We start from the raw sequence: 27,947 nt of genomic DNA on the forward strand, positions 1-27,947 counted from the left end.
CACTTGGATGCGACCGTGGGCCGACCTGGAGCTGCAGCACCCGAAGGTACACAGGGGGTGCTCACTTGAACTCGCGGGCTGATGGAAGTCGTTGGCTTGGCGACCGACGCGAAATGTCGGGTGGTCTGATGTTGATGAAGGTTGATTGCTCGTGGTGCCGACACTGGTCGAGTTGTTTTGTTTTGGCGTCTAGGTCGGTCGTCGTACATGAAAGTGTTTTCGTTTTGGCGCTGGGCACGTTGACTTGTTTTAGTTTGGCGGCGTGGCGCGTTGGATATGATTTCTTTGTTTGGGTCGATGTCTTGGTTTTCGGGGTCGGATGATATGGATCTTGATTCTGAAGGTTGATGGCTGATGGCGTTGGCGGTGGCGGCGGCTGGCTGATTTGTGCTCTGTGCTCTTTGCTCTGTGCTCTGTGCTCGGTGCTCATGTTGGTTCTGTATTCGATCTGATGTTGGTTGTGGTCCCCCTGACCGTTGTTTTTGTTGATGGTTGACTGGAGCGTGTCGTCGTCTTCCTCGGATACGTCGTCTTGTGCAGCGTGGCGATGAGTTCCTCATCGCTCAGCGTCGCTTGGTCTGATGGCGCGGCTCGCAGCAGGCGAAGGCGTCGACTGACGAGGCCTCCTTCTGCCGCGGCCTGGATGACCGACGGCCGCGCCTCTGAGGACGCGGCCACTCGTCGGTTGGTTTCACTTGCGGAACGGCTGGAAAAACGCAGAAATCTATTTCGCGGGCCATTCCACATGTCAGGCGCAGCTGGAACGAGAATGCTACTGCGGCCGACCGCCCGATCACCAAAGATCGCGGCGGTGTTGGAAACGCCTGGACAGAGGTAGCTGATACTCTGATGTCATGACACATCACCCTCGTCGAAGCCCACATAGAACACAACATTGGGCTGCAGCGCAGTCGGGTGTGGACAAGGACGTAACGGAGAAGATCACGCTACTTGACGACCTGACCGCCAAGTACAGCGGAAGCAAAGCCAAGGTGGCAGAGGAGAACGGCAACGAGAGAGCCATGGAAGACAAGCCCGAGACCGCCGGCCCACTCGTTCGCGACCGTGCCATGACGACGTGCACCAGGTGCAAGGCCGAGGATCCTTCCGCATCACGACGAAACGCCGACACTGGTATGTTCGATTTCTTGATGCGCGAATCTGACAATCCAAGCAAGTACAAGCCGAATTGCTCCAGCTCCAGCGCCTCCACTTCGAGGAAGACGTGGCCGAGCGCCGACGAGACCGTAACGAGCTTCGAGATGAGCGTCATCGAGAGGACGAGGAGAGACGATGTCGCAAAGAGCATGAGGAAGCACACGCCGAGCGAGAGGCCGTCGAACGTCGTGAGGAGCGTCGATACAAGTTATACTTGGCAGAGTTAGCGGTGCGGAAACTTGAACTGCCACGTCACAGCGTGGCGTTATTCAATACTACTACGCATATATTATCACCCGTGATGATAAACAGAGAGAAACGATAGAGGTCGACGCGGGCTGCGCGTTTGCATTCCAATATCGACACCACGCAGAGAATACATCACATTCGGCAACAACTCGATCGACGCCGACAATGCTCCAACTTGCATGCGTGCTCTTGATTGGCCAATACGATCGCCTTTTTAGCCTATCCAAAGCCGCCACTAACATATATAAACTAGCTGCACCCCGACGCCGGCACTGAGGGCCGCGACCGGCCGAATTGCGTCTCGAAATGAAATCGCTCATACTTGGTGGGTGGATTTATCACTATGTGGAGGTCCCAAAACGCAAAGTCTCGTTGCCGTGCCATGTCTGTAGCCGGAGAATCGTGGTGGGCAACGGGCTCATGGCAGCGATCTTGTCCACCACGATTCTCCGGCTACAGACATGGTACGGCAACGAGACTTTGCGTTTTGGGACCTCCACATAGTGATAAATCCACCCACCAAGTATGAGCGATTTCATTTCGAGACGCAATTCGGCCGGTCGCGGCCCTCAGTGCCGGCGTCGGGGTGCAGCCGTGGTCCATAGCGGTTCGGATAGGCTAAAACGATATATTTAATTGGCCAATCAAAACCACGCATTCGAGTCGTCGGCAAGTGCAAAGCGAGTGCTCAATGCCCGTTGATCAAGCTGCTGCCGCGCTATCGTGCAGCCCCCATCGATGCTTAATGTCTTCTCTATTTTCATGAGGAGATACCAGTGGGCGAGTATGTCCGGAGCGTATTGCTTCAGTTGAGCTACCGGTAGATCTTCCGGGTGCGTCAACACGAATTCAACGTTGTCCGGCGTAGTATGCAATGGCGGAGAGGGCCACCTTGTTTGCCTCCAGGTCGCGAAGGGCGGCCTCGAGGTCTTATGCTATGCTTCAATATGTCGTCTAGTGCATAAAACAAGGTGTATTTTGATGGATGGATTTAAACAACGCAGGGCACACTACGTAAACGCGAGGTACGCGAGGAGCGTGCTACCAAACGCGACGGCTCCCGTCATCAATGGGTCCGCGCTCGAAGGCCGCCACAGTAGCCTCGCGGAGCCCGTGATGTTGACTTCCAGTCGGCGGCAGTCACTCGAGAAGCTAAAAAGGCTCCAGATCTGCTCGTTTGGCCGAAAGTTTCTACCGCAGGTCTTCGTCGCGACGGTAAATAGCGCGGCTTGTCCTGAAACAGAGAAATTCCCGGACCTCGAGCACGTGTTATGACTTTTGTCTGGTCCGGTAACCTCGACGAACGTCCCGTTCGCCCGTAACGTCAGGCTCAGCCCCGTGGTACGATACGTGTCTGGGACTGGGCACTCGGTCGTCGGGGTGGGCGTCGTCAAGTTCGTATGGTCCGCGTCGGCCTCAGCATGGGCATACGGCATTAACGACGTGTTGAAGTTGAAGTCGATGCCAACGGTGCAAGGCCGATCGTTGTTGTTGTCGTGGTTGTGGCAACGGATCGAAATCGTGTACGTGCCTGGGTGCGCGAGTTGCAGGCTCTCCGTGCGTCTGCTGGAGGAATTCGGGGCGATAACACTGGAGCAGTCGTTGAGGCACATACTATCCACGGCTTTCGAGCCATAGTAAATGCCGACGCTGAATGCGTCGATCGTTGTGTTGAACGTTGGCGTAAAGAGTCCTGGCTGCACCGCGTTGCAGAGAAATGTACTGTCGCCCAACGACGGGGTCTGAAATTGTCCCGAGTAGCTGCAGTCTGAGACGGCGTGATGCACCCCGGCGTCGGACCACTGCAGACCCCACGCGACGTGGCACGCCTCAACTTTGCCGCAGGCGACGACGACCGAGTACGCACCGGACTCTACTGCGACCACTGTCGTGTTGTACACGGTGCTGTCATTGGCACTGTTGAGACGGCGGCTCGTTGCGTCTTCCAGCGCAAACACGCCGAAAGCGTCGCCGACGTCGGACCAGACCATCGGTGCGCTCGCGTTCGTTGGCATCAAGCGACTACCGGCTGCGACGTCGGCGCAGTGCAGCGTCACGTTGCCAAGAATCATGTCACCGGACGACTCCCAAATGCAGGCGCGTGTCGAGAGGGCCCCCATGGCGACGGTGTGAAGGGTCGAGATGCGCTTGACCATCTCCGAGAGCAAGTTTGAGCGCCAGCGTCGCGGGTTCGCCACTTGATTGGGAAAGTGAGTCAGAACTTAGGGACACAACCATCAAAAATAGCATTCAACGTCGATGTTTCGCGTGCAGAGGAATCGAAGAAAGCGATCGTTTGTTGATCTTGCGAAACGGGCGTCGCATTGACAAGGTGCTGTGGCTCGTAGCTGTGCAACCGAGGCCCTTCAGAGCGTGAAGCTGTGTTTTTGGACCAAGGCCAAGCAAGGGAGGCAATCTTGAACCGCTTTGCCGAGCCGCCTTTTGACCCAAGATGGCGGCGCAACCGTATTGCGATTTGATCGTCAAGCTCCAATCTTCCAAGCAACCGAACGCTCTTTGAACCCACCCACCAGTCCCTTCTAGGGCGGCGGCGGCCTCCAACACGAACCCCGTTCGTCTCCCGATGCTCGACGCGATGAAAGCGCACCGCGGCAGAGTGTGCTTCGACCACTCGGCTGCACGACAAAGGTGGATGCGCTACCACCGCTTGAAGCTCTACGCCGCGACCTCACCCACTGCCTTGGACACTTGGCCTCCTCCTTCCAAGGACACGACAGTTCACCAAGAATCATTATGTATTAGTATATACCAAAGGCTTACTCCTTGGCCGACTCGTCGTCGTCGTCGTCGTCGCCGGACGTGTCGCGGCCCTGGGCGACCGTAAACTCGAGTTCGTTCTCGAGGTCGCAGCCGAGGTACGAGTCGCAGATGACGTACAGCGTGTACTTGTACGTGCCCGGCGTCGTCGGCGCCGCAAACTCGACGCGCATCGCCGCCTTTTGCTGCAGCGGGATGCGCTTGATGCTCACGAGCGCGTTCGTCGCCGGGTCGCCGACCACGACCCACCAGTTTTCGACCTTTTGGCCAGGGTAGAACTGCGCCTGGACTTGCCCGACGGTCGCATCGTCTTCCTCTTGATCATCGTCTTCGTCAGCGCCTTCGCGCGTCAGCGACACGTTGACCGTGATGGCGTCGCCCGTCGTGATCTCGGCTGGGTCTTCAATCTCGGATTCGAGGGCCACGTCCGGGTACGCATTGCAAAATGCCGCGACCTGCGCCATCTTGGAGGTCGAGAACGGAAGCAGCTTGGACCGGACGCTGTCGTCGACGCTGAGAATGTCGAGCGGCGTTTCCACGACCGCGTCGTCGTCGTCCGTCTCGGCGTTGTGGTCCTTGATGGCCTCGACCACGTCTTGCGTCACGTGCGGGATCTGCAAGAGCGGCGACGCCTTGTGCTCGAGGCCCTGCACGATCATCTGGCACAGATCCATGGTCGCGAGCGCCGGCTTGAGCCACCCGTTGGACGAGATGACGTCCACCATCGCGTGCAAGAGACGGACGCACGCCGACAGAATCGTGTCCAGATCCGCCTTGAGGTACGGCGAGAGGCGGTGGTGCTGCTGGCTAAAGTGCATCTGCAGCAGGATGTGGACCTTGACGTGGATGGCCGTGTACGGCGGCGCGACGGGCCACACGAGGTGCTTGGCGAGCTTCTCGAGGACGCGGTCTTCGCCGTACCGGACCGCGATCGAGTCAAACTCCGAGGCGGACGCGAGAATGTCGAGGAGCGCCTTGAGCTTCGAGGTGGCCGAGACGCTGCACGCAAAGAGCTCGATCGTCGTGTAGCGAATGTAGTAGAACGCAGCGACCATGCCGAGGTTGAGCGGCGAGAGGTCGAGCTCGTTGGCCACCGCAATGCAGCGCGACTCGGCGAGGCCGTTGACCGTGCGCTCGACCATGTCCGAGAGGTGGTCCGAGAGGTGCACGTTGGTGCTGCCGTGCATCTGGTAATAGTTGGGGTTCTTGAGCAGACGCCGGTACAAAAACGTCCATGTGAGGTAGTCGACCGCGTCCTGCTTGCTCTCGATCGTCTTGGTCACGACCTCGGCGTTCAGATGGTCGCTCAGAAAGTACTCGAGCTGCGACTCGACCGGCAGCGGGTCGTAGAGCGTCTTGGTGTAGAACCGCTTCTTGGACGAGTGGCAAAACACCGTGCACTTGGCGTTGTGGTCCTCGAGCGGCCGGTTCGCAAACCACGTCATGCGGTGCACGTCTGCGAGCGGGTAGTCGACGTACCGGTGCTCCTTGCCGTCGTACGACTGCGTGCCCATAATCACGACCAGGTACGCGTGCACGTGGGCGAGGTCCCAGCACAGCGAGTGCGGCACGAGCAGCACTTGGAGCACACCGTTGCGGAAGAGGTGGAGCACGTACTCGCGGTTGGACGGGCGCATCGCCTCCGAGATGTAGCCGACGCCGGCCTTGAGCGTCTCGAGGAGTGCATCGTCGGTCGACGGCAGCTCGAACTCCATGTCGTCGCGAAGGAGGAAGCGCTTCGGGTCGTTTTCGGCCAGCGCGAACGTGATGAGATCGATGGCGCTGAGCTGAGCCTGCTTGCTCGAGGGGCTAAAGACGATCGTGGGCTTCCCATCGGCCTGGTGCGCGATCGTGTTGAAGACGGGCTTGGCCATCGCCAGCATGCGCGACGCAAAGTGGTTGATCTCAAAGCCCTGCACGCGCACCTCGAGCGGCAGCGGCCGGTTGTTCGGGTGGAACGTAAAGCAGTTTTCGTTCGAGGCGCCGAGCCAGTCGCCGAGGTCCCGCGCGTTGGCCATCGGGTTGGCCAGACCCACAATGCGGATACTGTGGTCCTCCACTTGGCTCCCAATGAAGCGCATGCGCGAAAGCACGATCTCCATCGTCGGGCCGTACTCGCCGCCGCCGAGGAACTGGAGGTCCTCGGTGATGAAAAGCGACACTTGCTGGATGCGCGGGCGCTTGCGCCACCGACGACTCAGCACGTCCCACTGCTCGGGCGTCGCAATCACGACGTTGGCCTGGAGCAATTTGAGGTCCGCGGTCGCATCGCCCGTGAGCGCCACCACGCTGAGCTCCCAGAGACTCTTTTCGCCAAACTTGGTCGACCAGTCGGCGAGCTGCTGGCGCGCGCGGCTCGGCTTGGGCGTCACAAAGACACAAAAGACACTCGCGAGGTCGTCAAACGACTGGAGGCAGAGGCGGAGGAGCGCGGCGTCGGCGACGACGCCCTTGCCGCTGCCCGGCGGCGCGCACACCAGCACGTTGTGGTTGCTCTCAAGCACCTTGGGCAGCACTTGGGTCTGGATCGGGTTGAGCTTGGTAAAGTGCCAGCCGTCGGGCCCGGCCTCGAGGCCCGCCTTGAGCTTGGCCACGAGCGACGCGTCCTTGAGGCCGGCGGCCACGCAGGCCTTGGCGAGCACGTTCGTCACGGCGAGCGGCTGCAAGTCCAGCAGCTCCGTCGGCGGCGCGTTCTTGGTCGGGAGAATCAAATCCTGGAATGAAATCGGCAGCGTGTGTTCGCAGTGGAGCCACTTGTCGCTGAGGACACGCAGGTAGTAGAGCGGCGCGAGGGGCTCAAACAACGGGATCGTAAAGCTGAGGTAGGCCTCTTCCTGGCCGTACCGGCGTTGGAGGAGGAGCCACTCGTAATGCACGATGGCTTCGCCGTCCACGTCCGTGACGAGGACCCAGAACCCTTCGTTGTTGGCCTCCATCTCGAAATCGGGCGTCACGCTGAGCTCGACCTTGAGCAGCGACCGCGTGATGGGCTGGACCGCGGCGCTGAGCTCGAGCTTCGGGAACTTGTGCACGAGCGTGTACAGCTCCTTCCCAAGCTTGGGCATGTTGACAAGCTGCCCAATGTCGGCCGGCGACAAGTCAAAGTAGCGTTCCCACGGAATGTCCTTCTTTTCAAGCTTGCGGCAGATGGCGTCCGAGAGCGACGGAAACTGGCGCAGCGGCGTGTGGCTGAGCCACATGCGGTGGTCGACCATCTTGCAGATCGTGAGCACCTTCTCGGCCATCGCCGCCCACCCGCGGTGCAAGCAAATCTCGAAGAGCGCGCGCCAGATACGCGCGGCCGACTGGCGAATATGGACCATGTCGGCGAGGAGCGCGAAGCCGTTGAGCGAGAGGCGCGAAATGTACGCCTGCAGGAGCACGTTGACCTTGGCGCTGCCGCTGTTGCTGCTGCGGACGTTGACGTTGAGAGCTTCTTTCACCGGGATCGGGACGCGTTCGAGGAGCTTCTCGAGCTCCAAGCGCTCTTCCGAGCGCACCATGACGTACTTGAACTCGTGCGAGAGCGAGAAGAGCCGGAAGAGCTCAATGTCCGACATGTGCGGCTTGAGGTACTCGTTGTACGTCGAGATCGAGTCGTGCGCAATGTAGTAGTGCGACGCGACCTTGCCGAGCGACGTGACCTGGAAGTGGCCCGTCCGGCGTTCGTACTTGATCAAGTTGTGCTTGGCCAGCAGCGTCGCCGCAGCGTGGCACAGATCGACGCGGCGCTGGAGAAGGCCGGGATCGGACGCGAGCTCGTCGACGGAAATGCCATACAACGTCGGCGCCCGCAGCATGCGCACGTACAGGTACGAGTAGCCGAGCCACGTGGCCGCCTGCGAGAGGTTCTGGACGGTGCCGAGGACGATCTCGGCGTTGAGCTGGTCCGCAAGGCGACTCAAAAGCTGCGACTCGACAGGCAGCTGCTGGTTCATGAGACTCAAGTAGTACTTGAGCTGTGCGTGCTGCGTCAAGATGATGCCTTCGCCTTGCGTGTCGTACTGGATGCGGCCGGCGCGACCGAGCATCTGCAGAATGTCGAGCGCGCTGAGCTCGACCCACTCGGACTTTTCGGCCGAGTACATCTGCGTGCCCTTGATGATGACCGTGTGCGCCGGGAGGTTCACGCCCCACGCCAGCGTCGACGTGCAGCAGAGCACGCGGCAGTGACCATCGCCAAAGAGCGCTTCGACGAGCGATCGGTCTTCGCGCTTGAGGCCGGCGTGGTGCACGCCAAAGCCAAACGGGAGGATCTCCTTCAATGCGTCGCTGTGCACGTTCTTCTCGGCCTCGGTTTGAAGGATCTACACCTCGTTTATAAGAAACACGTGCGCAACAAGAGAGAATGGTACCTCGGACGACGCCGAGTTGGGCGGGAGCAGGTCCGAGAGCGTGTCGTGCTCGAGGCACATGTCCCGCAGCGCTTTCGCGGTCGCGACCGTCTCCTTGCGCGAGTGGCAGAAGATGAGCACTTGGTTGTCCTGCTTCATCTGCTCCATGACCTTCTCGTAGCAGATCTCGTTCATCATCTTGTGGCGCTTCATCGCCTTCTTCTCCATGATGCCAATGTACTGCTGCTGGAGCGGCACCGGGCGGTACGACGAGTCAAAGTAGAAAAGGCCCTTCTCCGGCTTGACGCGCAGAAACGTCGCGACGTCCTCGTAGTTGGGCAGCGTGGCCGAGAGGCCCACCAGCCGCACCATCTGCTGCGTGCTCTCGACGTTGCGGATCGTACGCGCGACGAGCGCCTCGAGCACCGGGCCGCGCGTGTCGTGCAGCAGATGGATCTCATCAATGATCATGAGGCGCACCAGCTGCGTATACGTGCGGTCGTCGCCCGACTTGCGCGTGATGATGTCCCACTTCTCGGGCGTCGTCACGATGATCTGCGTGCGGAAGAGCTGCTCGCGGCTGAGGTTCTGGTCCCCGCTGAGCTCGCGCACTTCAATGCCGTACGCGGCCGTGAGTCGCTGCGTGAGGTTGTCGACGACCTCTTGCACGAGCGCCTTCATGGGCGCCACGTACACGATCTTGAACGAGTTGAGGTCGATGACGCCCGTCTCGGGGTTCCGTGCCTTGCTCACTTCGTGCATGATGGTCAGCATGGCCACGTTGGTCTTGCCCGCACCGGTGGGCGCACACAAGAGGAGGTTCTCGCCCGACTCGAACGCCGCCGAGTACATCTTGCTCTGCACGCGGTTGAGCGACTCCATCTTGGGAAAGGCGCCGTGCATCCAGGACGGCAGCGACGAAATGAGCTTGCGCTTCTTCTCCTCCTCGGCCGCGACCTTGGCCTTGACCGCCGGCACGTGGTACTCCTCGTAGCCCTTCTTCTGCGCGCGCCACGTGCCCTCGGGCAAGGCGCAGTCCTTGTTGCTCATAAAGTGGCTACCCTCGGCAAAGACGAGCGACTCGACGTCCAGCGTGTGCAGCGGCCGGACGCTCGCGGCCTCGGCGTCGACCGCGTCGGACGCGCTGCCGTCCAGCGCCATCTTCTTGAGGTTCTTGGCGGCCGCGCGCGTCTCGGTCTCCATGGCGCCGAGGCGCGCCTGCATCCAGCCTTCGGCCGACGTCGTCGCTGCCAGCGCATGCAAGATGCCGGGGCCGGCCGGGTCGTTGTGCATCTCGGCCTCGATCGCGTCGCGCTCAGCGTCTGACTGCGCCTGCTTGAGCCGCGTGCAGTAAAACACCTTGGCGCGGTTCGTCAAAAGGAGCTTGATAAACTCAAACTTGTCATAGTCGAGCAGCAGCACGAGCTTGTTCTCGCACGCGCCCAAGTCCGCTTCGCGCAGCACGAGAAGCACCTCTTCTGCGAGCCGGTCGCTCATCTCGGCGTCCTTGTACCACTGGCCAAGCTGGCGCTGCAGCCAGTAGGCATCAATGTCGTGGACGTTTAAGCCGTCGTCGCGGTCTTCGTCGTCGTCCATCGCTTGGTTGACGCGCATGCCCTCGCGCTCCATGTCTTCGTCCTACAATGCGTGTTAATGACCCGAGATGCAAGGTGCATGCCGTACGTCGTCGTCGTCGTCCACGTCCTGAATCTCGCCAACGTCCGACGCCTCGTCTTCTTCCTCGTCAAAGACGACGGCGACGCCCATGTCCTTGTCCAAGTCGTCGTCTTCGTTTGGTGCGTCGTCCGTGGTCTCGGCCGTCTGCACGCGAAAGTCTTGCATCCGCTTGGCCATGCCCACAATCTGGTTGAACTCGTGGGCAGGCAGCCCTTGCAGCAGCTTGGCCGTCTCTCTGTGTTTTTCGTCGTCGCGGTACGCTTCGCTCTTGACAATCTGAAGGACCTCTTCGGCCGCGTCAGCCATGATCTCAGACGGCTGGTCGCCCAAGTACTGCGTCATGATCTGTAGCAGTTCTTCGTACGCCGCACGGCTCACATCGTTGGAGGGCACGTAGCTGAAGGACTCCTCGGTGCGCTTCAGAATGTCCTTGTGGCCGCCGACAAAGAGCTTCTTCACCGAGAGCCCCGAGTCCGAGGTCTCCTGCTTGCGCTTCTTGGGCATCTTGGGCGCTTCGGCCCGGCGGGCGAGGCTGCCCATGGGGTAGTTGATGCGCCCGCGCAGCGACTCAACCTCGCCCGTGGGCTCATCCTTGTGGCGCCGGCGCGTGTCCGACTCGAGCACGAGGCTCGAGTTGTTCTGGTAGGCGTACTGCCGGCCACGGGCTGCGTCCTCGGCCATCTTGCACTCTCCTCCTCTCGTACGCTAACCCGAATCGACCAATCGTTCGCGGTCATTATCCGGCGTCCCGGATACCGGAATAAAAGAGCGCGTTCCATTTTCTTTTATTCACCTCGCCGCGTCGTGTACATTGTAGGCGCGCACGACGCCGTTGTCATTTGCCAACGCAGCGCCGGCGATGCCCATCGCTACGCACGACGCCCATGACCACGTGACGTGTCGGCCTCCAGCGTGCAACACGTACAAAAAGAAAACGTGGTGGTATTAAAAGAACGCGATCTGGGATTAAAAGACACAAGTGGGGTGGGATCTTCTACATTTTCCACGCGGAGCATGAACTCGGGCAGCAACGCGACGACGTCGCGCGAGCTGCTCAAGATGACGACCGACGACTACCTCGGTGCGTCGAGCCATGGCTGCGCGTAGCTCATGCTGGTGTAGAGCGGACGCAGGCCACGCTGCTCCTCGAGGAGGCCATCACGCACCTCGTCGAGAACCGACCCGAGGAACCGCTGGTCTTTCTCACCAAGCAGTACGCTTCCGCGAGGCATGCATGCATCCATCGTCGTCTGTAGCTTCAAGATGCTGAGCGGCGACTTCAGCGCCGTCGAGACGAGCGCGCATTATGTGCTGGCGTCGACGCGGCTGTCGAACCCCGCGTTCGACGACAACATGGTGCTGGCGTACCAGGCGCTACTGGGGAAGGACCACGAGCACGTCTCCATGAGCAACTTCCAGCGTGTGCTCGAGCTCGTCAACCAGGAGCTCCCGTCGGCACACGCATCGCGCCTCAACACGCACCTCATCAACACGTCGGCGCTGCCCAAGACGCCCGGTGTCGGCTACGTCAAGTTCAAGGAGGCTATGGAGCTCTGTATCTACTACGACGGTACGACGTCGTGTGCGTAGACGGTCGCTCATGAGCGCATCCTGCAGCGCTCCTCGCCCAAGCCGAAGACCTCTTCCTCTCGATCGACACGGGCTCCACGGGCGAGGTCAAGTGCTCGGCGCTCCTCGGCGCGATCGAGGCGGCGCAGGCGACGCGCAAGACGAGCGTCACCATTCTCCTCAAGGTGCGCGACTCGTTCGACAGCACCAAGGACGCGTCCGCGGCCGTGACCCTTCCCGCCTTCCTCGACCGTGTCCAAGACATTGTCTTCAACGCATGAGACTCGCTGCCATGTGCTCCCAGAGAGCGTTCTGCACTCGTCCATCTGCCGACCGTCGCACGCGAAACATCGCATGAGAGAGAGATATGCGGAGCGCAGAGAGATAGAAGTACACGCGCTGCATTGGTCGAGAGGGTAGCACGTGCAACGTCGTCCGATCAGTTGTGCCCACGTGCTGCTCAGCTGCTCGACGTTGCGGCGTTATCAAGCTCTTCCGAAGAAGCTTCTGCTCATGCGCCTGTGTGGCTAGACACGCAAGTCGGTTCCGACTGTAGCCAGTATATACATGCGGCTGTCGCGCCTCGCTCAGCCAAGCGCCGCATAGGCCATGGCACCTAAATACTAACTGGTGGCAGCCGACACAGGGCCGAAGAACGACCGAGATCCCGTCCTTGGCGCGCCGTGATGAAGGCCTCGAGGAAGCCATGCTACATCGCGTCTCTTCCGCGTCCGTGCACAACGAGCGACGATCTTGGGAGGCTGTCGTGGGTGGGTGCGTGGGCTGGACGGGCTGGATTCGGGTGCACTCGGTTGCTAGCCGCAGGGACACCGAAGCTTACTTGGGTGGCTACTGCTTCACTAAAATTGCTTGGGAGAACGATGGCTCTGAGTTGCTTCTCTCGGCTGCTTGAGCTTCAAGCAGCTAGGCTCTCGGCGCACCTTGCGCGCGCGTGCGGCGAGCGTTCCGCACCACTGTGCCTGTTTAGTCGACTCGGAGCGTCTGATTGCTGCTGGCGCACGTGGTACCTACATCTGCATCGTCCGTCGCCATTCATCTTCGCCAGAATATACATGCCAACGGCAGGTGGCGACCGGCTATAGATACACACGCCGAGTCCCACTCACGGACCGTCCGCATGGCGGGTGGAACGGGACAACCAGAGACAACCACTACCACCGCCACGTCCTCCTTGCCTTGCTTCTAGGCTGCCTTCTTCCTGCATGCTCGTCTCTGCCGGCCCGACATGCGCCCATGCGCTTCCTTCGCTTGCGAGCGCCATGTTCCATCCTGCGTACAACTCGACGATCGCAATGCTTGTATATCAGCAACGTGGGCCTCGAGTGAATCTCCGGGAAAAACCCGGCGTTGCTCACATCTGGTATCCGGACGCATCTGCCCGACCATCCGGATGTCCCTTTGCACTGCGTCGGCCATTGTCAGATCGGCGCCATGGGCTTCAAGCTCAACAATGCGACGCACATCTTCGCGCTCCTCTGCGCGATCAACCTGCTCAACTACGTGGACCGGGGCATCATCCCGGGCGCGCCGGTGCAGTTCCAGCTCTTCGTGCAGGAGACGTACAACGTCGATCCGAGCGGCGTGAGCTTCTACATCGGCGTCCTCGTCTCGTCCTTCATCGCGTCCTACTCGGTCTTCATCTGCATCTTCGGCTACATGTCCATGACCCGCCGCCCGTTCCTGCTCGCGGCCATCGGCCTCTTCATCTGGGTGCTCGCCATCGTGCTCTGCGGCCTCGCCAAGCCGCTCCAGAGCTTCACGGCGCTCCTCATCGGTCGCCTCGTCTCCGGTATCGGCGAGTCGTCGTTCCACGCGACCGCGCCGCCGTTCATCGACGAGTTCGCACCGCCCGAGAAGCGCACGCTGTGGCTCGGCATCTTTTACGCCGGCCTCTCGGCGGGTACCGCCGTCGGCTACTCGTACGGCTCGATCACGGCCCAGACGATCGGGTGGGACATCGGCTTCTACATCACGGCCGTCATCATGTTCCCGATGGCATGGGCGTGCTGGAAGTGGATCCCGACGCAGTTTGATCTGCCGATGGGCCACGCGCCGTTGAAGGACCAGGAGCTCGACGAAGACCTCATGATGCAGACCACCCACCCGGACGAGAAGGTCTCGGTCCTCGGCGAAGTCTGGGCCATCGTGCGCTGCCCGCTCTTCCTCTGCTCGTCGCTCGGCCTCGCATCGTACTCGTTCACGCTCGCGGGCATGGGTGCGTTCGCGCCGGCGATCCTCATCGGCCACGGCATCCTCAGCGAGTCGATTGCCGCGACCGTCTTTGGCGGCGTCGCGGTCCTCGCGGGTCTCATTGGGTCGCCGCTCGGCGGCTGGCTCGTCGACCGCGCGTGCAAGGGCCACGAAGACGACGACGAGTACCGCTGCAAGACGGCGGCGTTCCAGATGTTCGTCATGATGACGTCGGGCCTCGCGTTCCTCTTCGCGTCGCTCATCTTCATCGAGTCCAAGATCGTCTTCTTCGTGACCTTTGGCATCGGGCTCCTCCTCATGTTCTCGACGCAGCCCGCGACGACGATCGTGATTCTGCTCAGCGTCTCGCGCCGCCGTCGCGGCTTTGCCATGGGTCTCAACACGCTGCTTTTGCATCTCTTTGGCGATGTGCCGTCGCCCATGATCCTCGGCGCGCTCAAGGACATGTGGGCGCCGCAGTGCGGCAGTGTCATCATCAACAACGAGCCCAAGCTCGACCCGCGCTGTAACGAGAACAAGGCTGGCCTCCAGAAGACGCTCGCCTTCTCGTACGGGTGGCTCGCGTGGGCGTGCATCCTCTGGGGCGGCGCGTGGCTCATCGCTCGCAAGCGCGAGAAGGAGGCCAAGGCGCGCACGGTGCTCATGACGCCCTACTAGGCGTACAGTGTGGTATCTAATATAGCGTGTGGTGATTGCAATGTTGCCTCTAGTACTAAGACGTACAGACGAGCTCGTAGCGACATATCGTTCGGTGTGCTTATCGGGGTCGAGTTAGAAGAAGAGTATGCAAAGGTATGAGCGCGGAGAGGGCGCTTCGTTTACTGCCGCCGGCTGCGGTTGGCACCACCACGGCGGTTGCCGCCGCTCTGCTCCTTCACAAACGCCCAGTCAACCTTGATCGTCTGGCCGAGAAGCTCCTTGTTGTTCATTTCCGCAATGACTTCGGCCGCGTCCTCCGCCGTCTTGAATTCGAGAAGCGCGTAGCCTTTGACAAAGCCCGTCCGGCGGTCGAGGTTGAGGTGGATGTTGGCCACGTCAGCGACCTCTTGGAAGGCGTCGAGGAGGTCTTCTTCTTGCGCCTCTTCGTGCACGTTGCTCACAAAGAGCACGTAGCCTTCGACGCTCTTCTCGCCGAGGACCTTGGACTTGGTATCGCTGGCACCGACGCGCTTGAAGTTCTTGCTGTCGCTGACCATGCCGCCGAGCCGAGCCCCGCGGCCCTTGAAGGAGCGGGCCGCGCTGCGCGAGTGCTCCGTGTCCTCCTGCATCGCGTTCGAGTCCGAGTCGTAGTCCACTTCGTCGGCCATTGTGCTCGGGCTTGTTTGTGTGGACCGCGAGTCGAAATTCGAACGATGGCTCTTTTCGCCCGATGCCATTGGCTAAAATAAGAATATTTCAACCAATCCAAGATCTCTATCGGGAATCCAAACCTCTGTCAACAGCGCATTGCGATCTGCGAGCATCAGCATGGCGCACCCTCGTTGTGCTTGGTGCCATGCGCACATGGCAGCGCGGCACGCCACTTGCGCGAAGGTTGCCATACTCCGGACGGTGGCGTCGAGCCATGTCTGCATACTCTCGTGCAGGCTCATGCAGCAGTGGTCACCAATCGAAAATGTGTTCTTATATCTGGATCAATCATGGCGCTGTGTCGGCTTCGTACGACGGACCTTTCTGGAGCCGCGCCTGCTGCCTTCGGAGCGCGAGCCCGAGGGCGAGGATGACGAGCATCGAGAGGCCAAAGAGCGCTGACACGACGATCAGAGGCACTTGGCTCTGGTTCATGAGGGCGGTCACCGCGCTCGCCTTCTTGCCGGCGACGGCGAGCGACGGGTCGTACGCGCCGTCAAACGCATCGCTCGTGAGGAGTGTCGACTGCGCGACGTCTGTCGGGACGCGGAACGTCATGGGCGCGACGCCGTCCACGCACGAGACGTCCATCGCGCGCACGTCGCCGTCCTCTTGCAGGAAGGACGCAATGACACTGTAGCCGCAGGGCAGCGATCCATTGGACGTCATCGGCGTCGTGTTAATAACGCCGTGGGCCGCAAACGGGAAGTGCACGAGCTTTTTCTGGTCGCCACGCATGCTCTCGAACTGGAGCGTTGCGTACTTGGCGGGCGTCTGCGGGTCGAGGCCGCCTGAGAGGATGAGGACGCTCGCGTTCGCTGGGATCGCGGCCGTCGTGTTCCAAATGCCTTTGATCGGCGTATACTTGAAGCCTCTTGTCTTGGCCTTGGCCTGCCCGGCGCAAATCGGACCCGTCGCGCTGCCGATGACGAGGCAGTACTGCGGCGTAATGCCGTCGTACAAGCCACTCGCAATGGGCTCGGCCGCGAAGAGTTCCTTAAGGTACGCCTCGGTCTGCGGCTCCCAGATCTCGGAGAAAACGATCGTGTTGTAGAGCAGGTCGCTGCCGCGCACGTAGCTCACTGTGGACGGCGAAGTTGCCGTGACCGAGAGCGCGGCGGAGAGCACTTGGACGTCTTCGGCGTTGCAGCGACCAAGGCGCTTGATGATCGCGGGAATCAGCGCCCGGTTGTTCATGTCCATGAAGAGCCCGGCAAAGATCTTGCGCAGCGTCCAGGACGGCGGCTCGGAGCTCGAAAGGAGCGTCGCGCACGCCGATGCGTTCTTATCGAGGGCTTCGTAGAGCGCCATGAGCTTGGCTTGGGACGACGGGCCAATCTGCGAGGCGCAGAACGCGTCGGCGTCGCAGAGACTGAAGAAGCGCGTTGCGACTTGGCCATAGTCCCGGTCCCAGTTGGAGTAGTAGCCCGCGAGGTTCGCGTCGGACGACGGAAAGGTCTCTGCCTGGACGCTGTCGAGGAGGTACCCGCGCACGTTGGGCGGCGCAAAGTGCATGAGCCGCTCGACGAGGTACGTGCCGTAGCTCACGCCGTAGACGAAGACATCCGAGGTCGACAGATCCGGGTCCATCGTGAGGATGTAGTTCAAGTCGGCAGCCGCGCTCGAGACGGAGTAGGCGCTCGCATCGAGGCCTGCAAGCAGCATGAGTCGTCGTCGCCATCACGTGAGAAGGGTGCAGTGTACCGAACTGATAGTTAAGATCGGAGAGGCACGAGGGCAGCTCGTCGATCGTGACGGTGGCGCCGCTCGGGCTACCAGCGGCGGTCGCTTGCGACGCCTCGCAGTCGAGGAGGGAGGACCGGCCCGTGCCTCGGTGGTCGAGCGTGTAGATGCTAAACTGTCCGTCCAGCAGAGAGTAGAGGTTGGCCATGAGTCCTTCCACTACAGCAGCCGTTATGCATCAGCAACGCTTGAGACGAAGCATCATCGATGTCGTACTGTTGACGGACGATGCGCCAGGCCCGCCCTGCAAGAGAAGGAGAGCCTTCTTGCCGCGCAGGCTGCTCGAGGCCGGAATGCGCTTGACGAACGACTCGATGAGCTTGGGCGACGTGCAGAGGCCCGTGTGGCACAGCGGCACTTGGACCTCGGCGCACTCGGGCACGACGGTCTGTGACGGCTTGGTCTTCTTGTTCGCAGCAAAGTAGTCGTCCAGCGCGTCGAGCTTGAAATCGAATTGCCGGTTCCACGGGTTGGGCGGGCGTTGGGCCATGAAGGCCCGGGACGTGTCGGCGGCGGCCATGGACGAGGCCTCGTCGGGCGTGAACTCGGAGTTGAGGCTGCACTGGTACCAGCCGTTGATCGAGTAGCTGAGGCCATCGCTCGCGGCGACGAGCGCGGCGAGGACGACTGCGCGGTGCATCATCTTGCACTTTGAGCAAGATGGCATCCTGCTAGCAGCATCCTTCAGGACCAATCACATTGCGCAATTATGTGAAAGGCCATCTTTATAGCCAATAGGCAAACGAGGTGATGTGAGTCACCGTGGTTACCCTTGCACTTGGTAGAAAAATGGCTGCAAGACCTCAGCAATTGATCGCGGACACCGCAAGCGGCCCTTCCAGAGCGCATGCGTCCTGTCTACGCAATGAGGTACGCGCTCGATACACCGCAGTAGGCGAGGCATCGGCCGCAAAGACCAGCACGCCAGAGATTCGAGCAACGTTCCTTGGCCCCAGCAATCTCCGCCCTTCCTGCGATGCCAATGATCGCATCCCAGCAGAATCTTATAGGACTAAGAACCGATTGCTACATTTTAATTGGTTTGCGCAAAATAGACCAACGAATGCAAGCGTGATCCTGGCTGGTGCTGGGCGCGGTCTTCAAAACCGTGGGCCATTAGCGTGGCAGGGGTTCGATTCCTCCTCGTCTGCGCCTTTTAATTATTTTTTAACAACGATGTTTTTAGACATCGAGACCGGCGCGGATCGACCGCATGCCCGACTCGACGAGTTTAAACTGCAGCGTCTTGGCCAGTATCGAGGAGACGGGTCGCGACGAAGGCTGCCGCCGGGGCGTGACGGTCACCTACGCAGCACACATGGAGGAACTGTGGAGGCGTGCGGCCAGTACCGAGCCGTGGATGTCTTTGCAGTAGCCGCTCTCGAGGCCGCGCACCGTGAGTACCGTCGATGCCAAGTCCGTCACGGCGGGAATCTACGACCACTCGCATCTAGATGCCTCGTCGTGTCCAAGAGAACGTACAAAAGCCGTGGCATGATCCTCGCAGTCGACGTCGCCGTGCACGAGCATGAGCAAGGTCGACTAGAACAGTCCCATGAGCCCTTTGCATCCCAGTAGACGCAATACCTCGGTTGTCAGAGCAAGGTGGCGGCAGTAGCGGACAAACGCAAGCGTTGAAGCGACGCCGTAGAACGCCGCCAGCGCCGTGAGGTCGTCGATCACAAGGACGCAAGCGTCTGCGGCAACAAATGACTGGACGCGCAGAAAGAGCGCGTGCAAGTCGCTGGTCGTGGCGGCGTCGGTCATGCTGAACGAACCGTCGGTCGGCGCCGTAGCGCACCAGTCGTACGGGCGCGAGAAGCCATCGATGTGCAGCCAGCGCTGCTGCGCGATCGCTGCTTGTACGTTCACGCCCTACACACAGATACAGCGTCTATCACGAGCCATAGCAGTGCGTACCATCTTGCGGCCCACGCTGGTATACTGCTCGACGCTGTTGCTAAGGGCGAGCATGCACACCCGTTGCTCTAGCCACATGGCGTCACGGAGGGCGGGTAGAGCTGGGTCTACCTGCTCGGACAGCCATGGACGTCAGATGGTGGAGGAGGAAGCAGCCATTGGCCTCGACCACGTCGTTGACCAAGAGGATCTGGCCGCGTGGGACGTCGTTGAACCCGAGCTCGGCCATGCCATCGCTCATGTTGGCCAATTGCAAAAACCTCTTAGACCCGATTGGATCATGAAGTCTCACAGGTTTGTTGATGTCACGTTAGAGGTCGGGGTGATGCTTACGTAGTCAGACACGTGATAGTGTAAATAGTGTAAAGATATGCAAAGATCGCGTTGAAGGAGGTAGATTGGGAGGACTGCACATGAGAATGGGAGCTGTGCACTTTAAAAAGCCCTTTGGGCTAGCTGCGCCTCAGGAATGCGCCGCTGAGGGGGCAGGCGTCGCGAGGTCTCTCTGCGATCGTACACTATTTCTTATTTTACACCCACATGTGTCACACACTACTGTCACACGCAAGTGTGGAATCTCGATAAAGTACGCTTCGCTCTTGGTATAAAACCGCATGGATCGACGCCCTTGTGTATCGCACTTAGCAGGGTTTCCGCCGTATGTGAAATGCAAAGTGCAACATCATCAGCGGGCAGCAAGAGATGGAAGCGACGCGCGACCCGGTTATCTTCATCCACGGTACTGCGAGCATGGATCTCTACGATGAAGGTTGACGCGCTGTATGTGCAGGCGTCTTTGGGTGGGGCAACAAGTCGCCGCTGTACGGCTACATGCCCAACTACTGGCCCGTGAAGGCGCTCCATGAAGTGAACCCGAACCACCACATCGTGGACGTCGGGAAGGCATCCTCAGACCACGACCGCGCTTGCGAAGCGTTCTACCAAGTCTACGGCGGTCAAGTCGACTACGGCGAGAAGCATTCGTGCAGCATGGGTACGCGGCGGCTCGCTGCGCACGTGTTGATGCTGGTCGTACAGGTCACTTGCGCTTTGGCGCTACGTACCCCAAGGAGACGGCCATGCATCCGACGTGGAGCAGCGCGAACCCCGTGCACCTCCTCGGCCACAGCTACGGCGCGACGACAGGTGCCTCCATCTTCTTGCTCCTTCGCAGCTCACTCGTCGCGTGCACTAGCCATCGAGCTCTACCAGCTGCTGTGCCAAGACGCGTTCGGCGTTGGCAGTGACCACACGTGGGTCAAGAGTATCATTAGCATCTCGGGCCCGCTCACGGGGTATGCGTCGTCTCTTCCATGGAAGCTCATATTGAGATGCAGGTCGACGCTGACGAACCTCATGAGCGCCGACCTCGAGCGTCCGATGCCAGTACTCAGCGGCGGCCATGTTGCCGTTATGGGCATCGGTCTGTGGTGGAAGGTGCAGAATTTTATCTTTCCGCGGCTCAAGGGTATCTACGACCTCGGCCTCGACCAGTGGATGAACCAAACGGGCTGGGACATGTTTTACTCGACGATGAACCGCGTGCATACCAGCAAGGATCTCGGTAGACCTGCTACCAGCGACCGCGTGAGACTGGACTCTTCTGTAGCGCTCTACGATCTCTTGCCCGACTACCGCGTCCAGCGCAACAAGCAGCTCGTGCACATGGACAAGGTTCATCTCTTCAGCATCGTCACCAACGCCAAGGACCAGCACCACGTGCCAGTACGCTGCCATGTTGTCTCCATTGCAGGTATCAACGTATTTACGCCATAGCTGCGCGAGTGGGCACTTGGCATTGCGCTCGTCGTGCTGCTCTACCGGCGCAAGAAGCTGTGGCCGACGCGCATCACGCGCTGCTCGCTCTGCCTCACGGTGCTCGCACTCGTCTACTCGCGGCTGCAGCGCCTCGACTACTCCAAAGCTCGCACCAGCCTCTGGGGCCTCATGTGGCTCATCCGCAAGCGCACGGAAAAGATGGGCGAAGACGCGCTCTACGACGGTGCGTTTGGCTCCACCACTGGGAAATTGACAACTCATCGGGACGCAGGCTTCAACAGCGACCACTGGGTGCACAACGACGGCATTGTCAACACGTACTCACAGCTGTACCCGCGGGTCGATGGGCCGGACGCCACAACCAAGCGCGACGCGGCGGTCCACGAAGACCTGAGTCGGTCGGCGTCGCACCTCTCCATCGACCTCGAAAAACACTGCGAAGACGACGGCGAGCTCCAGCGCGGGCGCTGGCACACGTACCATCTCGAGAAGAACCACTTGTGTGGCACGCACTTTGACGGGCAGGCCAAGGCTCTGTACATCAACCTCTTCCGCATCCTCAACCAGCACTATGCGCACGACGGAGCCTTGTCCTTTACCGACAGTAGCAGTAGCCGTGGCTCGGACACCGAGTCGCCATAGTCCATCGTATTGTGTTTCTTACTTGGCCATGTTGAGGAGTCGAAAGAGCTTGGTGTAGAGCTCTTTGGCGTCGCGGTCGCCGGCCGTGCCGCAAAAGTGGTTCTTCGCCACGCGGTAGACGTGCCACATGCCCTGCACAAGTCGACTCATACCGCAGCCGAGAGAGTTGACAGAATGTACCGTTGGAAGCACTTGCACGGGGTCGCTCATGTCGATCGAGACGTGCGACGGGATGCGCGCGAGGTCCTGCTTGGGCACGCTGCTTTGCGCAGGATACGTCTCGCAGTAGCGCGGGCACAACATCGAGTACGTGTTGACGACGCCGTCGTTGGCCGCCCACTTGTCCTTCTCAAAGCCTAGGTCGAGATGAGAACGGTCGCGCATGGCGTCGTGCCTTCGTAGATGGGCTTGGACGTTGTCGTCGCGTGCCACCGCAGAATGTGCGTCAGGAAAAACGGCAGCTTGGCAATGTCCACAGAGCGCAAGCGCTGGAGCATCACGACGGCAACGAGCCCCAAGAGCCACTTGTGCTTCTACATCGTAGATGTGTCAGCAACGCGCAACAGGAGGAGCGGGTTGGTGCCTCGCGCCGGCGCCACAAGAGCGCAATCAGGAGCAGCCCCGCCACGTCAATGATGTGCAGCGATGTCGTCTCGTCATCCTTGGACACAATGCTCATCAGGTGCACCTTGTCCATGTGGACGAGCTGGCTGTTGCGGGCAAAGCGGTAGGCCGGAAGGAGGCAGTCAAAGGCTACGCCAACTTCTATGCAGAGACACAATAGCGAGATCGTCGTTGGTACCGCTGTCGCCCGTCTTGAGCGGCATGTTGTTGACCGAGAAGATCGTCGACCAGCGACAGTAGGCGAGCCACTGCGGCATGCGGATCGGGTAGACATTCTCAAGGAACGGAAACACTTGCTGGAACTTCCAGAGCGTCGAGACGGCGATCGAGATGAGGTGGTTGATGCTCCCAGCCTCGATCGTGAGGTCGTCCTGGAGCCCGCACATGTGGCCTATGCCCTCGTCGTCAATCAGTGCGACGACAACCAAGGTCGCCTACTCATGGTCGCGCCGCTCAGCGGACCCGCGATCGACACGATGCTTTTGACCCACGTGTAGTCGCTGCCGACCTTGAAAAAGTCGGCGCAGATCAGCTGGTAGAGCTCCAGCGCTACACGCGACGCCTCGATCGATGGCTCCTGCGAGAACGAGTACGCACCTGTCGTCGCACCGTAGCTGTGGCCAAAGAGGTGCACGGGGTTGGCGGCGCTCCACGTGGGATGCAGCGCCGTCGCGTACGTCTTGCCGTACCGCGCATGCTCTACGCCATCCTCGACGTCATCCATGGAAGGCGATGAGCAGCCATACTCTTCTCGGCCGCGTGGGCTTTGCCATAGTCGACGCGGCCGCCCATGAGCTGGTAGAAGACTTCGCACGCGCGGTCGTGGTCGGACGAGGCGACGCCGACTTCGACCAAGACGTAGTTGGGGTTGACCGCGTCGAGGTCCTTGATCGGCCAGTAGTTGGGGCCCCAGTTGTAGAACGGGGTCTGTTTGCCCCAGCCAAAGAGACCTTCACATCTCCGCGTCAACCTTACGCCGTCGATCGCATGATGATAATCGTACCGTGGATCAAGACGGCCGGGTGCTTTGTGCGCTCCATGCCTTTTGGTAACTGTACAAGTGACGCGAAAAACGCCTGGCAGGTAAAACGCCTTGCTGGGTTTATGCAGCGCGTTTTTATCGACATAAAACGGCACGTCGATTGCACGCATCGACGCTAAACGTTTAACCGACGTGCCGCCATCGGTTTTTCCACGCCCATGTCCATGGCTGCCTCCTGCGCCAACTCGCATCGTGATGCTGGCGACGTCGACGGTTGCAGTTCACGTTGAAGTTGCTCGTATCCGGATGATCTTGACAGATCTTATTTGCCAAGGAATGAGAGATTTAACACCGCACGTTTGGTAGCTTCGTCTATACACGATTGCCTACAAGAGGTCGTCGTCGTCGTTGTCGCCGTCGTTGGTCGTGTTGAGGCCCTGCGCGCGGTACAAGTCGGCGATCTGGGCGGCCGTCGTGGCTTGCGTCGTTCTCTTGTCTTCGCGCAGCCGAATGAAGCGCGGGAAGCGCAGCGAGATGCCCTTGTCCTTGGCGACGTGGCCGATCGCGGCCGTGTACTTGGGCGAGATCGAGAGGTCGGCGCCGAGGATCTCCCACACAGTGCTCGGCTCGAACCACACGTCGGGTTTGATCGCGTCGTTGATCTCATAGTCGTTCCGCGGCTTGTCGATCGTCTTGTCCTTGAACTGCGTGTAAAACTGCTGGAGGACCTCGTCCGAGAGACCCGTCCCGAGCTTGGTGATGCACTGGTACATCTCGGTCTCGGGGTCGTAGCACGCGAGGAGGTACGCGCCGTAGACACCCGTGCGTTTGCCCTTGCCGTAGAAGGCGCCGACGGGCACGAGGTCGGTCGAGTCGCCGATGCCATCGAGATAGTCCTTCTTGAGCTACACCACGACCTATATAAGCACCAACACAAGTGACCAGTGGAGCAGACCTTCAGCCACTTGTGGGACCGGTTCGCCGGCTCGTATGTGGCTTCTTGCTCGAGGGTCTTGACCATGAGGCCCTCGCAGTTGCCTTTCACAGCTTCCTCGAGGAAGTTGCGCACGATCTCGACGGTCGTCTCCATGTCGTCTTCCTTTGTGTTGGTGACGTTGAGCGACGTTGCGAGCTCGAATGAGCCATCTTCGATCTCAAACATGGTCTCGAGGATCTCGCGGCGCTTCCGCAGCGGCTCCTTGAGCAGCGACTACAGCAAACTTAGGAGTCGTCGACTCGAGCGTAGCATGGGCGTACTTCGCCGTTGAGGTAAATCACGTCAAATGCGTAAATGCAGACTTGGACTTTGATGTCGCTCAAGACAACGTTCTATGGATAGTTTGAGACGCAGCGACAATCGACAGTCGTTCGTACCTTGCGGGAGCGGGTACTGAGCACTTGGAACGGAAGACGCTGGTTCGTCGTCTTGTCGACAGCGACGACCTCGGCGTCGACGATGCAGCTCGTCACGTTGTTCTTTCTCGCCGCCTACACACGCACATCGATATAAGATTTGTGTTTTTTATCATGTACCTTGAGGATGCTGAGCTTGACGTCGGGAAAGCGCTCGGTACTGTTTTCAAAGTTGCGCGAGAAGATGCTAATCTCGCCCGACTCGAGGATGTGGATCTGCGCGCGCTCGCCGTCGTACTTGTACTCGCACGTGAATGGCTGGTCCTGGAACCGATCGAGGACCATGGCGTACGACTTGGTCGGCCGCGCGAGCATTGGCGAGACGGGCACACCCGGCGTTAGGTGGCACATGGCTGCAAGCTCCTCAAACTGCGGTGCGTGGAGGCCCTTCCCGCCGTTCTCGCGATCATAGATCGTCAGCAGCGCTTGTGCGAGCGTTTCGTAGTTGGGAAATTCCGAGAACGCGCGCTTGACGCACTTGAGCGCTTCCTAATCACGCCTTAGATTCGGCTGTCGAATGCGACACGATACCGCTTGCTTGATTTTGTCGTTGGCTTCTTTGGGGTGGAGAAAGGCTTGCGTGAGGGCCATGAGGATCGATTGGCCAGCGAGGCCAATGCGCAGCTTGCCTTGGAGGCCGCGAATGACGTACTTGGCCTCTTCGGACGCCTTGTCGCAGCGTACGAGGAGCGACTTGATGATCGAGCACTTGCTCGCTTGCGAGTTGTTGCCTGCCATGCGGGCAATCTTGACCATGTCCGAGTAGACGTTCTGCACCGAGAGGAGCTTGGGCTTTTGGAACGTAAAGAGTGTGCTCTGCTTGGAGCGGGCGTTGAGCGCGACCTTGCCGAGGTCGCCTTCCTTCTGATAGAGTTCTTTGACAAACTTGGCGTTCGTGCCCGTGGCTTCGCCAATCGACTTGATGAGAATCGCATCGCCGATGCCAATTTGGACGTTCTCGTACGCCGGCGCGAGCTCGGTGCAGACGCAGAGGTAAATGCACGGCACGAGCTCGGACGGCGTGAGCTCAATCACGCTACGAAGAAAGTCGGCCAAGGTGTCCTGGATGACGAGGCTAGAAAGACAACGTGACTCCTGCGACGAAGATGATGCAGAGGGCGTACCGGCCAGAGGTTTCTTCGATAAGAGCAAACACACGCGCAAGCGCAGCATACGGGACGGCATCACCAGCTTTCCAGCCGCCGCGCTTCGTCGGGTCCTTTTCCTTTCCTTGTACCCTGTGACGTCGCCCCTAACACAATAGTGAGCTTAGATACTACTACTGGATTAGATGCAATTGGTACATGGTGGCCGTCGACGTGGCTTTGGCTGGCGTTGCCGCGGACTCCTTCTTGGGCGTCTCGGTCTTCTTGGCAAAGAATCCGCTCGAGAGCTCGTCGGCCGGTTTTCTACGGAGGCATGTCAGAATAGGTCGTTGGACGAAGACCGTACTTGTCGGTCGTGTCGTCTGCCGGCTTTGGCTCCTTGGACGTAGGCTCCTTCTTGGGTGTTGTTGCCCTCTTGGGCGTTGCAGTCTTGGTCGTTGCAGTCTTCTTGGGGGTTGTCACCTTCTTCGGAGTCGTTGCCTTCTTCGGTGTCGTTGCCGTCTTGGGCGCCGAGGCTTCCGGCGCTTTGACGCCATCATCTGACTCGACGTTATCAGCAGCAACATCTTCGTCCTCGTGTGCGCCCATCGTCTCGTCTTCTTGCTCGTCGTCCGACTCGACGACCGGCTTCTTTGCAGGCGTCTTCTTAGTCCTACCGACGATGCTTCATTCTTTAGAGCGATACGACATGCATGCATACGCAAACGGATCGTCGTCATCATCGTCGTCGTCATCGTCGTCGATGTGACCGAGGCTGGCTTGGAGACCTACGCCACACAAAAACGTGGTAAACGCTCGTTGTGGGCAGCGCATACCCGGCGCCGCGGATGCTTCGCCCGCCTTTTTCTTCCTGGGCGCCGCCTCTTCTTTGGCGGGCGTCGCCTTCTTTGGCGCCGGTTTTTTCGTTGATGGCTGCTTGGCCTCGGGCGTTGCCGGCGTCGGCTTGGCCTTGGGCGACTCGGCCGGCTCGTCCCCCGCGGGCTTGGAGCCGAAGAACGACCTACGCCCGTGCGCATGAGATGCCACACGCGGAAGAGATGCCATTCGGTGCGTACATGATGGACTGCTGGCGCTTGCTCATGGCGGGCACTTCCGGACTGCGCTCGACCTGTCGTATGTAAATGTTCGCGGGCAAAAACGCTCCGAGAGTGATGGCTCCAAAAGACCATCATTCGCGCCATGAGTTTGCGCGCGTGGTTGCCAGCGCGTTATCCGAAGTACAAGATGAGAGGAGGAGGCGATGCGGAGAGAGGGCAATCTGTCTTAATAGATGTCGTTGATAAACTCGAGCTCGAGCGCGCTCAGTTCGCTTTGGTCGTAGGCCTGGAACCGGCGCTTCTTGCGGCAGCGGCTCGTGGGCTCGGGTGGAATGACGTGGACGGCCGGTGCCTTTGCCGCGCTCGGCAACGGCTTTCGAGCAGCGGGCTTTTTCGGGTCTTGCGTCGGTGCAGTCGCCGAGGACTTGAACCGGCTAAAGTCCACGGGCGCCGACGCGGGCTCCTGTGCGCGAGGTGGCACAGTCGGTTCGCAATAGATTGCTGGCTTGGCCGCGACGCTGTCGCGAAGAAAGTTCTGTGGGATCGTGGACTGATAGACCTTCTTCTTGGCAATGGTCTTGGTGTCGCGCCACTCGACGTTGACGTCCATGCCGATGAGGCTTGCGTGCAACAGGTGCGCAGTGAGCGCAGCCGCCTTTGTCTCGGTCGTCAAGTGCACGACAAACGACGTTGGTGCGTCAATGGAGGGCTCCAAGAGAAGAAGCGTGTCGTCGCAGATCACAAATAGGTCATACGCATCGCGCTTGTGCGTGAGGTTGTGCACGTTGCGCCCGCTCGGCTCCTGCTCGACAACAACTTCGAGGGAGCCCGCCGGGCCGCCGCCAACCGCGTTGCCCGCGTGGAAGACGAGGCGCAAGCGGAAGCTCGAAATGGCGATGGCGGCCTCGTAGATGTTGATCGCGTGCTCTGTCGAACAGCCGAGGAAGTTTTGGACCGAGCCGACTGACGCTCGCTGGAGTTGGCGCAGGTTGTGTACGCCACAAACGTCGAGGCGCTTGGCATCAGAAGCGGAGACGGCATCGAGCTGCTGTAGTCCGAGGCAGCCCGACGCATCTTCCCACATGCGAAGGCGCAGGGAGCGCCACAACAGGTAGCACGCTAGAGACCCGCGTCCCGCGCTGCGAGCAAAGGCGTAGTCGAGCGCAGCGTGCGCAACGCGTTCGGCAGTCTCGAGCGACGCTTGGGTTTCCATGACGAGTACGTCGTCATCGACGTCGATGTGACCGAGGCTGGCTTGGAGAAGCAAGTTGGTCTTCATTACATCGTCCTGGATCACGGGTTTGCCGTTGGCACCGACGAGACGGAAGCGGAGCCGTGTGTCATTCAGACGGGT

At 60.1% G+C, this 27,947-nt stretch overlaps 10 protein-coding genes across 10 annotated transcripts; 3 read left to right on the forward strand and 7 right to left on the reverse strand.

The window, feature by feature from the left end:
• Nucleotides 1-2,417: 2,417 nt before the first annotated feature.
• SPRG_19764 (hypothetical protein) lies at nt 2,418-3,020 on the reverse strand (the record flags this gene model as incomplete). The annotated part of the gene is made up of 1 exon (XM_012343629.1): nt 2,418-3,020. The coding sequence occupies one exon, from the start codon at nt 3,018-3,020 to the stop codon at nt 2,418-2,420; it is 603 nt and encodes a 200-aa protein (XP_012199019.1).
• Nucleotides 3,021-4,139: 1,119 nt separating this feature from the next.
• On the reverse strand, nt 4,140-10,898 carry SPRG_04992 (hypothetical protein). The gene is made up of 3 exons (XM_012343506.1): nt 10,203-10,898; nt 8,541-10,157; nt 4,140-8,492 (listed from the first exon to the last, which is right to left on the reverse strand). Exons 1-3 carry the CDS (start codon nt 10,875-10,877, stop codon nt 4,185-4,187), a joined length of 6,600 nt encoding a protein of 2,199 aa, XP_012198896.1. The 5' UTR covers nt 10,878-10,898; the 3' UTR covers nt 4,140-4,184.
• A 312-nt stretch (nt 10,899-11,210) lies between these two features.
• Nucleotides 11,211-12,046, forward strand: SPRG_19765 (hypothetical protein; the record flags this gene model as incomplete). The annotated part of the gene is made up of 4 exons (XM_012343630.1): nt 11,211-11,277; nt 11,319-11,409; nt 11,453-11,766; nt 11,814-12,046. The coding sequence occupies 4 exons, from the start codon at nt 11,211-11,213 to the stop codon at nt 12,044-12,046; spliced, it is 705 nt and encodes a 234-aa protein (XP_012199020.1).
• A 1,171-nt stretch (nt 12,047-13,217) lies between these two features.
• On the forward strand, nt 13,218-14,654 carry SPRG_19766 (hypothetical protein; the record flags this gene model as incomplete). Its single annotated transcript, XM_012343631.1, has 1 exon — nt 13,218-14,654. One exon carries the CDS (start codon nt 13,218-13,220, stop codon nt 14,652-14,654), a length of 1,437 nt encoding a protein of 478 aa, XP_012199021.1.
• Nucleotides 14,655-14,726: 72 nt separating this feature from the next.
• SPRG_04993 (hypothetical protein) lies at nt 14,727-15,338 on the reverse strand. The gene has a single exon (XM_012343507.1). The coding sequence runs from the start codon at nt 15,302-15,304 to the stop codon at nt 14,816-14,818; it is 489 nt and encodes a 162-aa protein (XP_012198897.1). The 5' UTR covers nt 15,305-15,338; the 3' UTR covers nt 14,727-14,815.
• A 297-nt stretch (nt 15,339-15,635) lies between these two features.
• SPRG_19767 (hypothetical protein) lies at nt 15,636-17,580 on the reverse strand (the record flags this gene model as incomplete). Its single annotated transcript, XM_012343632.1, has 3 exons — nt 15,636-16,999; nt 17,052-17,249; nt 17,307-17,580. 3 exons carry the CDS (start codon nt 17,578-17,580, stop codon nt 15,636-15,638), a joined length of 1,836 nt encoding a protein of 611 aa, XP_012199022.1.
• Nucleotides 17,581-18,272: 692 nt separating this feature from the next.
• Nucleotides 18,273-19,251, reverse strand: SPRG_19768 (hypothetical protein; the record flags this gene model as incomplete). The annotated part of the gene is made up of 6 exons (XM_012343633.1): nt 18,273-18,395; nt 18,441-18,524; nt 18,573-18,632; nt 18,678-18,965; nt 19,011-19,078; nt 19,122-19,251. The coding sequence occupies 6 exons, from the start codon at nt 19,249-19,251 to the stop codon at nt 18,273-18,275; spliced, it is 753 nt and encodes a 250-aa protein (XP_012199023.1).
• Nucleotides 19,252-19,712: 461 nt separating this feature from the next.
• Nucleotides 19,713-21,431, forward strand: SPRG_19769 (hypothetical protein; the record flags this gene model as incomplete). Its single annotated transcript, XM_012343634.1, has 8 exons — nt 19,713-19,749; nt 19,801-20,004; nt 20,049-20,156; nt 20,206-20,305; nt 20,348-20,574; nt 20,620-20,735; nt 20,787-21,012; nt 21,061-21,431. The coding sequence occupies 8 exons, from the start codon at nt 19,713-19,715 to the stop codon at nt 21,429-21,431; spliced, it is 1,389 nt and encodes a 462-aa protein (XP_012199024.1).
• An 18-nt stretch (nt 21,432-21,449) lies between these two features.
• Nucleotides 21,450-23,095, reverse strand: SPRG_19770 (hypothetical protein; the record flags this gene model as incomplete). The annotated part of the gene is made up of 9 exons (XM_012343635.1): nt 21,450-21,563; nt 21,612-21,787; nt 21,826-21,964; nt 22,015-22,184; nt 22,234-22,446; nt 22,494-22,604; nt 22,653-22,754; nt 22,802-23,005; nt 23,059-23,095. 9 exons carry the CDS (start codon nt 23,093-23,095, stop codon nt 21,450-21,452), a joined length of 1,266 nt encoding a protein of 421 aa, XP_012199025.1.
• A 328-nt stretch (nt 23,096-23,423) lies between these two features.
• SPRG_04994 (hypothetical protein) lies at nt 23,424-26,665 on the reverse strand (the record flags this gene model as incomplete). Its single annotated transcript, XM_012343508.1, has 12 exons — nt 26,612-26,665; nt 26,372-26,556; nt 26,257-26,323; nt 25,903-26,208; nt 25,755-25,859; nt 25,575-25,688; nt 24,982-25,525; nt 24,571-24,939; nt 24,412-24,525; nt 24,295-24,366; nt 23,993-24,247; nt 23,424-23,942 (listed from the first exon to the last, which is right to left on the reverse strand). The coding sequence occupies exons 1-12, from the start codon at nt 26,635-26,637 to the stop codon at nt 23,424-23,426; spliced, it is 2,676 nt and encodes an 891-aa protein (XP_012198898.1). The 5' UTR covers nt 26,638-26,665.
• Nucleotides 26,666-27,947: the final 1,282 nt, after the last annotated feature.

The sequence above is a fragment of the Saprolegnia parasitica genome, assembly GCF_000151545.1.
Source record: "Saprolegnia parasitica CBS 223.65 unplaced genomic scaffold supercont2.14, whole genome shotgun sequence".
Lineage (NCBI taxonomy): Eukaryota > Oomycota > Saprolegniomycetes > Saprolegniales > Saprolegniaceae > Saprolegnia > Saprolegnia parasitica.